The sequence below is a fragment of the Amphiura filiformis genome, chromosome 13 (genome assembly GCF_039555335.1).
Source record: "Amphiura filiformis chromosome 13, Afil_fr2py, whole genome shotgun sequence".
In the NCBI taxonomy this organism is placed as follows: Eukaryota; Metazoa; Echinodermata; class Ophiuroidea; order Amphilepidida; family Amphiuridae; genus Amphiura; species Amphiura filiformis.
In genome coordinates, this window is record NC_092640.1 from 56,035,071 (window position 1) to 56,049,088 (window position 14,018).

Sequence of the window (14,018 nt, forward strand, 5' to 3'; positions counted from 1 at the left end):
CCAGCTGGGAGACCATTCCCAATGACCAAGGTTGTAGCACAGTAAGTACTACATGGCAGTCTTATGTCCATATCATAGTAACGCTAACCCTACATCAACAGTATCTATGGCATGTCACTATCATATCCAGCTGGGAGACCATTCCCAATGACCAAGGTTGTAGCACAGTAAGTACTACATGGCAGTCTTATGTCCATATCATACTAACTCTAACCCTACATCAACAGTATCTATGGCATGTCACTATCATATCCAGCTGGGAGACCATTCCCAATGACCAAGGTTGTAGCACAGTAAGTACTACATGGCAGTCTTATGTCCATATCATAGTAACGCTAACCCTACATCAACAGTATCTATGGCATGTCACTATCATATCCAGCTGGGAGACCATTCCCAATGACCAAGGTTGTAGCACAGTAAGTACTACATGGCAGTCTTATGTCCATATCATAGTAACTCTAACCCTACATCAACAGTATCTATGGCATATCATTATCATATCCAGCTGGGAGACCATTCCCAATGACCAAGGTTGGAACACAGTAAGTACTACATGGCAGTCTTATGTTCATATCATAGTAACGCTAACCCTACATCAACAGTATCTATGGCATATCATTATCATATCCAGCTGGGAGACCATTCCCAATGACCAAGGTTGTAGCACAGTAAGTACTACATGGCAGTCTTATGTCCATATCATAGTAACTCTAACCCTACATCAACAGTATCTATGGCATATCATTATCATATCCAGCTGGGAGACCATTCCCAATGACCAAGGTTGGAACACAGTAAGTACTACATGGCAGTCTTATGTTCATATCATACTAACTCTAACCCTACATCAACAGTATCTATGGCATATCATTATCATATCCAGCTGGGAGACCATTCCCAATGACCAAGGCTGTAGCACAGTAAGTACTACATGGCAGTCTTATGTCCATATCATAGTAATGCTAACCCTACATCAACAGTATCTATGGCATATCATTATCATATCCAGCTGGGAGACCATTCCCAATGACCAAGGCTGTAGCACAGTAAGTACTACATGGCAGTCTTATGTCCATATCATAGTAAATCTAACCCTACATCAACAGTATCTATGGCATGTCACTATCATATCCAGCTGGGAGACCATTCCCAATGACCAAGGCTGTAGCACAGTAAGTACTACATGGCAGTCTTATGTCCATATCATAGTAACTCTAACCCTACATCAACAGTATCTATGGCATGTCACTATCATATCCAGCTGGGAGACCATTCCCAATGACCAAGGCTGTAGCACAGTAAGTACTACATGGCAGTCTACAGTGGTGTAGCGTGGTGTGACTATTAACACCTATTGCTTGAGAGCAACCAAACAGGCTATATTCCAAGTGCCTTTGGCCTCAATGTTGGCGCTATGTATGTGCCTCTTCTTGACATTTCAAATGAACTCTTGCAACCGTTTCTAACCTTTCGTGAATGTTTTGAGTTTGCTGGATTAGAGACCACCCACACCTCTGTTTTGACAAATAGTTTACAACTTCAAATTGCACTAAATTTCATTCAATAACGTATCAGTCAATCAGTACGATTTCTTATTAATAAGAATTAATGCTAAATTTATATTGGTCAATGTCAATACACACAAAGATTCATATGTTATCACAATTAATAGTTGTTTAATTGATTTCAAAAATAAAAAGGATCAACCAAGCATCGATGGTCGATAGAAGAGATCAAAATAATTAGTAACCTTTCTAGGACAAACTTTAAGGCCAAACAAATCGCACATAATTTGCGATGTCAAAATTAGATACAGCTTGACCTGAAATATCAGGTATACCACGTACATGTAATTTAAAACAAGATCTATAGTCGGGGTTGTTAAATTTTCGTTTATGTTTACATTTATAATGCTATTGTTATGATTTTCTTTCGTAAAGGTTTTGCTTGTGGCCCTTTTTCAAATGGCTGTGAGCCTGTGACCTCCAAAAGTGTTGTGACCCACAGTTCGAGAACCACAGTAATAGTTGCTTATTTCGTCGTCTGTATTCCATAGTGGCGTATAGTGGGGCGCCGCCAATAAACAACTTTTCGAGAAAATCGGGTTTGAAGAAATGCCAATTTAAAATCGAGTTGTGTAAATCAGACATTCATTATATTTTGTAAATGATGTGAAATTTCTGTAGTAAACTAAATAGATTGTAGTGTTATATATTTTCAAAAGAAATAAATACATACTATTGCTGGCAAACTGAAAATAAAAAGCACAAAACTATACGTCACTATGGAAAACAAACAAAACGCAATACCCTAACCTAACGTTAACCTTACGCCACCTCAGTCGCCGTGTAATCCCTTTTCGTCGTTTGTATTCTATAGTGGCGTATAGGTCCGATACGTGTACGCCACATGACATACAATGTTTTTCATTTTTGTCGATATTTCATAATTATAAAATGTGTATAAAATGTGGCGTATGGTCGATACGCCACTATGGAAAACAAAAAATTTCACTTTGTAGCTATACGACACATTTAATTAATTAATTACTTATTAATTAGCTAGTTTTGACTGATGAAACTTAGAAAAATGAAAAAGAACATCATTAAAAACATATGTGCCAATTATCAAAAAAATGACCAAAAATGACTGTACGCCACTATGGAATAGAGCCGACGATTTGATCATATATTTGTTTCTGTGTTTTTTTGCAGGCCACCTAAGCCAAGACCAACATGTGGAGTAACAGGCTGTAGGAATACCAAACGGTATTCATGTTCCAAGACAGGGCTAGCATTATGCAGCTTGGCATGTTATAAGAAAAACCTATCCAATGCAACTGTACAGTGTATGACATGACAAAGGTAGTAGCGGTCATATGGGACCTTGAATATATTTCCTGTTCCAAGACAGGACTCACATTATGCAGCTTGGCATGTTATAATGAAAATTACTATACCTCATAAATATTTATTAGGTAATCCAGACATCTTATTGGTTAATAACACCAGCGTCCGAGTACGGTATTTTGACTACTTCCCGCGCCTGTGCAATTACGCTCACGCGGGGAAGTAGTAAAAACTTCCGCACCCCTACTACCACACGGTGTCTCGACCCCGCGCGTCACCGTTCCTTCAGGCGTAGCATTATGCTACACAACGGCGTTTCTGCAGATGCGTTTATCGTGAAAATGGTGTATGCTGCAGTTATTTTGCCGAGATTACCGATGGATAATATCACGCGAATTTGATGTTTTATGAAACAAAATGTTATTTATGGAAAGTTAAAAAGAAATTTTGAATAATATAGGTCAAAATGTAAATATTGATTGAACAGAAATCCTGCACAAAATCAGATAAGCAAAATATTAAGCTTATTTACCATGCCGGCCGGCATGTTGACTGGTGTGTGTTTTGACTTTTGTTTACGATTTTACCGTGATATTGAACATATTTATGAGGTATAGTAAAACAAATACAACATGTTTTATTTCGGGAAAGTAGTCAAAACTACTGGTCCCTCGGTGTTGGATGATTTGACTACTTCCCTCCGCTGGCGTCGCCGGAAGTAGTCAAATCATCCAACACCTCGGGACCAGTAGTTTTGACTACTTCCCCTCAAAACATGTTGTATTTGTATACTATCTAATGCTGTACAGTGTATTTGTATACTATCTAATGCTGTACAGTGTATGACATGACAAAGCAAGTAGGATGCATACAGGACCTTGAATATGTTTCCTGTTCCAAGACTGGGCTAGCATTATGCATCTTAGCATGTTATAAGTAAAACTTCTCCAATGCAAGTACAGTGTATGCCATCTCTACAAGGGTATCCAATGCAGATTGCTACTTCCATAAAAAGGTCAACTCGCACACTGTTTATTCAACCTGTCCCCGCACATTCCTGTTTAAAGGGATTTTTATCTGATTGTAAATCAATCAGTCATCAGAACTCCACTCTTCTATGTATCATCAGGGGTATGACCTCAGAGAAGATATCTAACCCTCCCTAGAATTCTTTGCAACATGATGCATCACCTCATTACAGCAAATGACTCTCCTATTACTTTGTACAGCTTCTGTTTGTTTTCATGTAGAGAATAGACTGGCTTAACTTCAGTCAATAGTCAAGAAATAAACATATTTTTGTCATATTTTTAGGTACATTTCATCACTAAAGACCCATTTTTTGCACTAGACAGCAAAGCAGTACAGAAAACTGAAATAGAAGAAATGCATTGTGGGATTAAGTGCCAGATATCTCGTCTGCATCAGGCTGTGACCTGTAGAGGTATCATGAGTACAGATTTAATTCAAAACTGTGATTTTAATGATAGGATGACAGAATATTCACTATTTTATCATGAGTAACTAGAAAATATATGTGACGTGTCATGTCAAAAGGAGACACTTTTGGGCAGGTTATCAATTTTGAGGTTTTTACATATCATAAATATATAGATATTTGCTCCACAAAGCCGTTTTCCCCAATGAAATCGGACATTCCTAAGCGAATATATTGAATTCGTAAGTTATGGTATTATAAAATTGGAAATTGAGATATCGGCCTTTAAAAATATTATTGATAATGTTTAGAGTAGGATTTACCTTGAAAAATGTCTCAAAAAATACAAGATGCCAGTTATATTCCGGTCTGAAACTATCAGACGATATTTTTAACATTAATAACATCTCAAATTTGTAACAAACCTAAATTGTAAAAAAAATCACCCCAGGGCAGATTTTTGGCTATTTCTCCATTTACGATCCTGCCCAAAAGTGTCTCCTTTTGACATGATACGTCACATATTTTGGAGAAAAAATATGTTTGAATGATAGGCCGAGTTGTAATGTGCTGTGTTACTCAATGAGAGTTAAGGCTTTGAATAATCTCCTAGTACTTTTTTTGTCATAACATACCTCATTGTTGTGGGTATGTAAAAAGAACAAACAATAATTTGTATAAAGCTTTTGTATTGTTATTTTACATATTTAGTGATTTGTAACTGATAATGACAGCATCTCAAGGCTGTGAGTAGTGATGGGTCACTGCCAACAATAAAGTAGTACGAACATAAAAGTCGGTGCAATAATATCATAGTTTCTACATCAGATAGTCCTATTTTATTTGTCTTCGAAACTACTCCTTATTCCAGAAAAATACAGCACTCAATTTTTAGCTCATTGCGTAACGCAATGAACTCTAGGCATCGTCCAGATTTCTGTATGTTTTTTTCTTTCTCTTGCTACATCGTTTGAGCAATGGATCTGGTAATTTGAGGCGCGATCTTTGCATGATTGTTCATAAATGTTACTTATTTAGCTAGGAAAATTCGGACGGAAAGTGTCATTTTGGAGCATTTTGTTACTTAAAATTTTTACCAAATTTCATGGAATAGTCTCCTATGCAGACTGTTTCTGGTGCTTTCATATTACAAACACTGTACAAACTCCTTGATCTGGCGATTTTGTAAAAGAGATATTGAACTTTACTGCTTCAGTGCGGCTACAATGTTTGCTTTTCAGTGTTGCTTTGCGTTACATTTGGCAAGTCAATAGATAAGGCACCAATTGGGCTTGTGCTGTCTATAGGCCCCTACTTCTGTGCGCGAGCCATGAGCAATTAGTGTCTAAAATTCTCCCAATTTAGGCATATTCAGAACTACTGAGTAAATAAAATGAGAGCTAATACACTAATTAGGCCAGGCAAACATGTTACAAAAGTTGTAACAATATCGAGAAGGCCATTATCTGCAATAGCTACCCTATAGACAATTGACAATTTCTGGATTTTATATTGTACATAATCTTAAAATAAAGCACCAGGCAGCTATTGCATAAACCCTAGATATGTGTTTTTACAATTTTGGGTATAAGAGATAAAGTACACATTAGAGGTTTAGGGCAAGAAAACCCATAGGGATAGCAAGCATGCAGAGAAAATATCTTACCCTTCCCAGAATCCTTTGCAACATAATACATCCCCTCATTCCAACAAATGCTTCCATTAGGCCAAAAAAAATATTGTTGTGTTGCCCTCAAGTGGGAAAATGGGAAAGTTGGGGCGGACGGTAGGATTTCTTTTTTTCTTCTTTCTTTTTTTCCAAACCTTCATTTTTTTCAAAATCCCCTCAAATATTATATAGATGCTTCTTCAATTAGGGGACATTTGTCAATTTTGACTTCTGGATACCTGTTAGACATCAATTAAAGACTAGTCTTTCAATAAAATATTAATTTCAATTGATTTTTTGAACAAATCTGTAAAAATCATCATTCAAAAAAAAAAAATGCCGACCCTGATTTTTCAGGATTTAGGGTAGGGCGGTTGAGGGCAACACGACAATTTTAACACAACAATATTTTTTTTGGCTTACTTTGTACAGGTTTCATTTTTTTTCATTTTTCATGCAAACAAATGCAAGATCTGGATAGCATAATATGACCAGAAGGTCTGGATTGGCCTTTTATCAATATACTGATAACATGGCTATAATTGGAAATCTGAAATAAACACTTATTTTGTAAACAGATAATGCTCTGTGGTTATTTATGGATGGAAACTTTAATTGCTATTAATGAAATAATTAATATATTAAACATACATTTTGTTTTTTCAACGGTGGAAATCCGCTCACAAATAAGGTTTTTAGCTGTTAGGAACCATTTGACATTAAACATTTTGAACAATCATTGCTCTATGAAAAAGGATACAATTGCACTTCTGCTGACCCAGGCTACTGATAAGCTGCAACAAGTGTGACCAATGAAACAATAATAATGAGCATTAATCTGAGTGACCATTCCCTGATCTGACCAAACAAGGAAACAAGCTGGGTATAAACAGTGCAGGTGCTACTACTACCATCAATAATTGATGTTGGGAGTGACACTAGTCGTCAGGGGGAGGTAAATACCAGTAATTGGGGTAGATTGTAACTACCAGTAAACTATATATTGTGCATAAATATATCTTAAATAAAATACCATGCTTTTAATGGATTTTAACTGTAATTTACTAAATATTGGTAAATGGTAAAACACAGAAAAGGTAAAAGGCCCGGGGGGGGGGGGGCACTCAACTTTAGAACTGATGGGTATGTGCCTACCGGTGTCGCGAAGTAGGGCCTATCGGTAACAAAGCATTATTTTAAAAAGGGGTACAAACAAAATAAAAAGGGGTCATTGGGTATAATATTTTGAAAAAAGGGGGTCATTGAGTATAAGATTTCAAAAAAAGGGTCATCGGGTACAAAATTTTGAAAAAATGGAGCAAAATTTTGAAAGTTTCGGCATAATTTTGAAAAAATGGAGCAAAATTTGAAAGTTTCGGCATTTGTTTGTTGCATTTTGTTGATGCTCTTCTAGAAAAAAAAGGGTCATTGGGTAGCCAACCAAAAAAGGGGGGTCATTGGGTAGCCGCAACTAAAAAAAGGGGGGGTATTGGGTATGACTTTAAAAAAAAGGGGGTCATCGGGTATAGTCGACTTCAAAAGAGGGGGCCTATTGACAGGCACATACCGTCACTTCCAAAGTTGAGTGCCCCCGGGTAAAAGGACAGATTGTTATGGGGGTTATGGACATGATGAGTTAGTAAGCGGAAAATGTTGAATGTCAGGTCAAGGTCATCCAAGGTGAATTGAGTATAGATTGTCAGATTGTGGAAACCATCAAGGTCATATCAAGGTTAAAGTTACTGATAATAGATAGTTGGATTGTCATGAAACTTGGTTGATATGAAATCCCTTATTAAGCAGCAAACATTCTTAAAGGTTGTCTGAATATAGACTGTATTGTTGTAAAACTCAGAGGATGTGATTTCAATTAAGCCATTTGTTCAGGTATGAATTAAAATATGTAGACCTATTTAGCACACATTTTCAATTCAACTTTCACTTTCAGCATGAAAATTTTGAGTATTTCCTAGTATGTCATTGGTGGTATTTACCAATAAATGCCAATATTTACGCACCGGTTTATAGTTGTACCAAACATTATAATTTACTAGCATTCAAAGTACTTGCAATGTAAAATTATGAAACATGATCTGCATCCATGGCGTTGTCTTTTTGGGCGGGTGCGGCGTGCCGCACCCGCCCTGTATTCTCTGACTATTGACCTACTTTTTCACATGCCGCAGTGTTGAGAAAATATTCGTGCGGTTATATCCCAAACACCCACAGAGGTGATAGTTTACGGCAAGTTTTGTAATTATTACTTGCTTTTGATAATGTAAGTAATACGATAAAGTCGTCATAGGCAGTAATGTGTTTGTATTAAAAGAAATAACAAAAATAATTATTTAAGTAATAGAAATACTATTTGGAAATTGCAGCAAGATTTGCAGATGTTTTTATTTGAACAGTACCAGTTCACCAGTTTTGCTAGTTTTCCTAATCTTTGGGCTAAATTAACAGCATCGTGAAGGTCATATATATCATTTTGACAGCTTCTGTATGGACTTAAATACAGCTTGTATGTACATTGTGTTCAGTGTGTACATAGGCTATTTACTTTTCAAATCTTGTGACAAATTGTGCTTGATAATGCTTGTATATAAGGTATTATAGACAAATTATTAGAATGCATGTGCACCAGTAGAAATGGCCCAGGTTGAATAAAATAAATAAACATATGAATGAATATTTTATTCCCTGGATTATTTTTGTTGGGACAAAATAATGATATATATAGTTTGACGCTTTGAAATACAGTTATGTTAATCATAATAAAGTTACAAAGTTAAAAAATAATATCGAAATATTGTAAAATCAAAGTTTTCCCCTCGTAAGTTGTATCAAAACAACATATTGAGGAAATTAATATGACAGATTTTGAAACTTTGATATGGAAAGATAACCCTGTTGTCTCACCAGAGAAGATGAGCAGAAGTATTTCTATCTGATGATAAAAAAAACCTCTAGGTATGATTACGAAAATGTTTTAAATAACTATTAGGGACCGATCGTTATTTACGGCAGGGGGGGGAATGGGTGTTCTGGCAAAAATATCGACAAAAAATTTCGCGTTCCCCCTCGCGTCCGCTCAAAATTTTCGCGTTCCCCTTATTTTTCCCAATTTTCTCCATTTAAAATTTAACAATCCCCCTCCTGGTTCAACTAAAATTTCAGGTTCCCCCCTCAAGACCACAAAAAATTTCGTGTTCCCCCTAAATTTACCCATTCCCCCCTGCCATAAATAACGATCGCTCCCTTATCTACAACAGTTTTATAACAATGTTTTATATAAAATGTTAACATAAAACGTCTTCTGTTATGATGTGAAGGGCTAATATAAAAACAGGGAAAATCTGTTCCAACTGACCAGCAGAGATAAGCAATAGATAAGATTAAAATCAGGAAAATATGACACAACCTCCAATGGGGAATAACAAGCGTATAAGCGTATAAGCGTATAAAGTTAAAAACTCTTTAACTTTGTTTATACGTTTTGTGTTATTCCCCCATTGGAAATCGATGTTGTGTCACATTTTCCTGTTTTTAATTGTGAAGACTTACTCATCATAGTCTTTCATTTCTCTTGACAAATTTTTATTTGCCCGCCCTATTCCTTTTAAAGGAATTTTTATTAAAGACATTTCTTGTTTTTCAATTAACACATTTAATGCTACAACATTTGATGGTTTATTGGTCTTGCACAGATTATGTACACTGTAAATATAAACCCATAAATGCAAGGAAAATCAATTGACTATTAGCATGAAAGAAATTAATGCCCAGACTCTGTGTCTTTTTAACATATTAACACCTACTTGTTCTAAGGTCAAGTTGTTGTATCAGTATCAATAAAATGACTGAGCAAACACAGATAATGGAATTATGTGTGGAGCAAATACCTTTAGGCCAAAAAAAAGTTGTTTGTTTGTCCTCCACCGCCCGCTCTTCTGATTAAGGCCTGACCAATAAGTAAAATTCAATTTTTTTTCGATTTGGAGTATCTCTGGACCTAGCTAGAGCTAAATGCTAAGATCTTTCATGGTTGCAAATTAAAAAAAAAGAAGCCCCTCCAAAAACATTTTGTGTCTTCAATATGCAAAGTTATAACTTCATGTCATAGTCTATTTGAAATCATTAAAAGACTATGACATGAACACAAATTATAACTTTAACTGCATATTAACTGCTTGGTGTTGTTTTCAATTCTTCCCTATCGTTCTCTTCACATGTTGATAAAATCTGTAAAAAGGTTTCTCGCCTAACTGGTTTTGTCATCAGAACTTCTCGCCATATGCACTTAGGTGCTCTTCTACACCTATTTAAGGCATTGATACTCCCTCATCTTACTTACTGTGCTGTTATTTGGAATCCTTGTCAGACTGGCCTGCTTGATAGGTTAGATAAGAGTCAGAGAAAGATTTCTAAAGTTTTGGTGTATAGGAAGAGGTGTCCTTCTGATCTTTCATATGAGTCTAGATTAGATGAATTTGGATTTATACTTAAAACATGCAACTTATTTGATTTGTTGAGGTTGATCTTCTGCTTGAAATTGATTAATGGAATTGGTCCTTCTTCTTTTTGCCAATTTTTCAAGCCTTCTAAGGTTAAGGAGTTTAGGTATCTCCACTGTAGTTCTCATACCAATGCCTTTTTCAACTCTGTTTTTGTTTCCTTTCCACGTTTGTGGAATGAACTTCCCACTGTTGTACGCTCTGCGCCCTCCCTTACCTTGTTTAAGGCCATGTGTAAAGAGCATTTTATTATGTAATTATGTTTTTCATATGCTTGTTTACTGTTAAGTTATGTCATAGAGTGTTTCACTCATTTTTTCATACAAATGTTTTTGTTTTAATTTATGCGTATCTTGTATCTATATTATTATTATTATATGTACTTTAATATAATCATGAAAGAAGAACACATTGTGCTTGGACTGTTTAGTCTATTTCTTCTTTTCCTGGATTGTCATTTAAATTGCTTTTAATGTTTTTTCATGTTTATAATTTATGGCAATTGAAATAAATATTATTATTATATTATAAGAAACAAAATGTTGGGTTTTTTATAAGTCACCATGAATGATTGTAGCATTTAGCTCTAGTAAGGTCCAGGTATACACAAAATCCGAAGAAAAAAAATCCGCCCGCACGCACGTCCTCTTTCAAAGCAAACAAACAATTATTTTTTTTGGCCTGAATTCCAAACAGTAGATGATCATACAATCTGATTTAAAAAAAGTAAACTCATGTTTAAAGGACTGTAACTACAGATCTATAATAGGCTGTAAATGAAAATAGCATTAACTAGAGCAACTGTGCCCTTTGCAAGGGCACGAGGTAAGTTAGGCGGATGACTGTGACGATCTGATCAAGCAGCAATTACTTACTGTGCTGGATAGTATTAATTTTAATAAGACTGTTTCATTAATTGCCGTTTTAATATAGGGGCCTACCTTGATCGTGGAAAGCTGGCATTTTGAAAACTTGACCTTTGACCTCTGTATGACCCCCTTAATGACGTTAAATGAATTTTAAAATATTTAAAACATGTTAAGAATGTCATAAGGATCATTGCATTTAAATTTCAGCTCAATTGAAGCATTTTGAAAACTTGACCTTTGACCCCTTTATTGCCCCTTAATGACCTTGAATGAATTTTAAAATATTTTCAACATGTATAGAATGTCATAAGGATAGTTGCATTTAAATTTCAGCTCAATCGGAGCATTTTGGAAAACTTGACCTTTGACCCCTTTATGACCCCTTAATGACCTTAAATGAATCTTACAATGTTTTTCAAATGTTTAGAACAGGATAACATTTTTAGGGGGGACCTATGTTTATCGGATGCCCTCATTCGGCAAAACAGGATAACATTTTTACGGGGGACCTATGCTTATCGGATGTCCTCATTTGACAAAACATGATTACATTTTTAGGGTCACCTATATTAATCGGATGTCCTCATTTGGCAGTCCTGTACAATGATATTATAAAGTCGATAATATATCGACTTACATCACATGAAACAAATCTATTATACCAAATCTACATAGCCTGCCCAATGCAACCAGCCAAAAAGCTTCAACTATAAACTACAAACCAGCAAACATGAAACAATTCTATTATACCAAATCTACATAGCCTGCCCAATGTAACCTGTCAACAGCACCAACTTAAGTACACTAACAAATATCTACAATCAATAAGACAGGTACACCACTAACTACTACATCTCAAATTAACTTGTCAGTATACCTACTTTGTGCAATTTCACTAGTGCTTATTTGAATTCTGAAGTAATTTGGCTACTCAATTTTAGTATAATATTGTATTTCTAATGTAGTTTATAGTGTTTTGTAAATGTGTCTATAATTATGTACTGTGTAATTTTAGTTCTTTTATTTGGTGTGTGTATAACGGACCCCATCAAGTGGGCTTGCGTGCCTGTCCGGGGTTGCCCTTTTGATATTTTTATGTGCAATGAAAGTAATAAACTAAACTTAACTACACTCTTCATCACAGTCCTGTCAACAAACTAATAAAAATTAACAACTGCACTTATAACAAATAAAACCTGCACACAACCACCAACACAATGAATTTCAATTCCTGACCATAACCCATAACAAATGAGCTACAGCACCGTTGGTGCTCTTGTTGGAATTAAAATTAGAAAAATATTATCCTGTTTTACCAAATGAATTGTAGCTAAATCCTAATCCTTTAGTTAGTTCTAACCAAGTCAAATTTTAATAGCTGTGCAATTTGAGGGAAAATGGGACAAAAACATGTAATTTTGCATGTGTTCTGACAATTGTCACAAAATTCTAGGACTTGGCACATGCATGTCTAAGCATTCAAAATCTTCAAAAAGTTAGTCCATAACTTTAATATTTTATGTTATTTTTGGTAATTGGGTATGAAAAAGATCAAAAAATGTGTTTAGTAGAATGCATAACTTAATTGATAGTCTTTGTGTGCATGTCTGTGGGCTTGATTATCACAGACGCATGTTTTGGGCCATTATTTCCCAAAATTGACCAAATATTAGTATTTGAATTTCATTGCCAGTTATTACCTATTCCAGCTCCAGTGACACTTCATTAATTTCACTGGACCTTTGGATGCATTGGTATAGATTAGCATTTTACTTTGAAAAATCAAACAGGGCTGTAGTGCCCCACCAGTGAACATAGGCCTAATCCTACCCAAGAAAATATGCATGAGGTGTCACTGGAGTTGGAACATATAACAGAACTAACTAAAGGATTAGGATTAAACGGTTTCATTTGGGAAAACAGGATAACATTTTTAGGGGGGACCTATGTTTATCGGATGTCCTCATTCGGCAAAACAGGATAACATTTTTATATGTTTATCGGATGTCCTCATTAGGCAAAACAGGATAACATTTTTAGGGGGGACCTATGTTTATCGGATGTCCTCATTCGGCAAAACAGGATAACATTTTTAGGGGGGACCTATGTTTATCGGATGTCCTCATTCGGAAAAACAGGATAACATTTTTAGGGGGGACCTATGTTTATCGGATGTCCTCATTCGGCAAAACAGGATAACATTTTTAGGGGGGACCTATGTTTATCGGATGTCCTCATTAGGCAAAACAGGATAACATTTTTAGGGGGGACCTATGTTTATCGGATGTCCTCATTCGGCAAAACAGGATAACATTTTTAGGGGGGACCTATGTTTATCGGATGCCCTCATTCGGCAAAACAGGATAACATTTTTACGGGGGACCTATGCTTATCGGATGTCCTCATTTGACAAAACATGATTACATTTTTAGGGTCACCTATATTAATCGGATGTCCTCATTTGGCAGTCCTGTACAATATTATAAAGTCGATAATATATCGACTTACATCACATGGGCGCAGCCATTTGCCATTGGCGCCAGGATGTCTAGCATGTGGCTTGAAGCTCTGTGGGTGGTCTTCCTGCAGTTTTCAATGGCAAGATAGAAACTGTGGCCATTTAATTGTATTTTGTGCTAATTTAAAACAATATTACAGAAAATTCTCTCGATAACT

The 14,018-nt window shown here is 35.7% G+C and overlaps 1 protein-coding gene across 2 annotated transcripts in view; it reads left to right on the forward strand.

The window, feature by feature from the left end:
• The window catches only part of LOC140168553 (INO80 complex subunit B-like), a 33,349-nt gene extending 28,280 nt beyond the window's left edge, over positions 1–5,069 (forward strand). For both annotated transcript variants that reach the window (XM_072191954.1, XM_072191955.1), the window contains one exon: positions 2,718–5,069. In XM_072191954.1, coding sequence (XP_072048055.1) covers positions 2,718–2,862 — 145 coding nt within the window. In that variant the 3' untranslated portion in view covers positions 2,863–5,069. The remainder of the gene's footprint in view (positions 1–2,717) is intronic.
• The last annotated feature ends 8,949 nt before the right edge of the window (positions 5,070–14,018 follow it).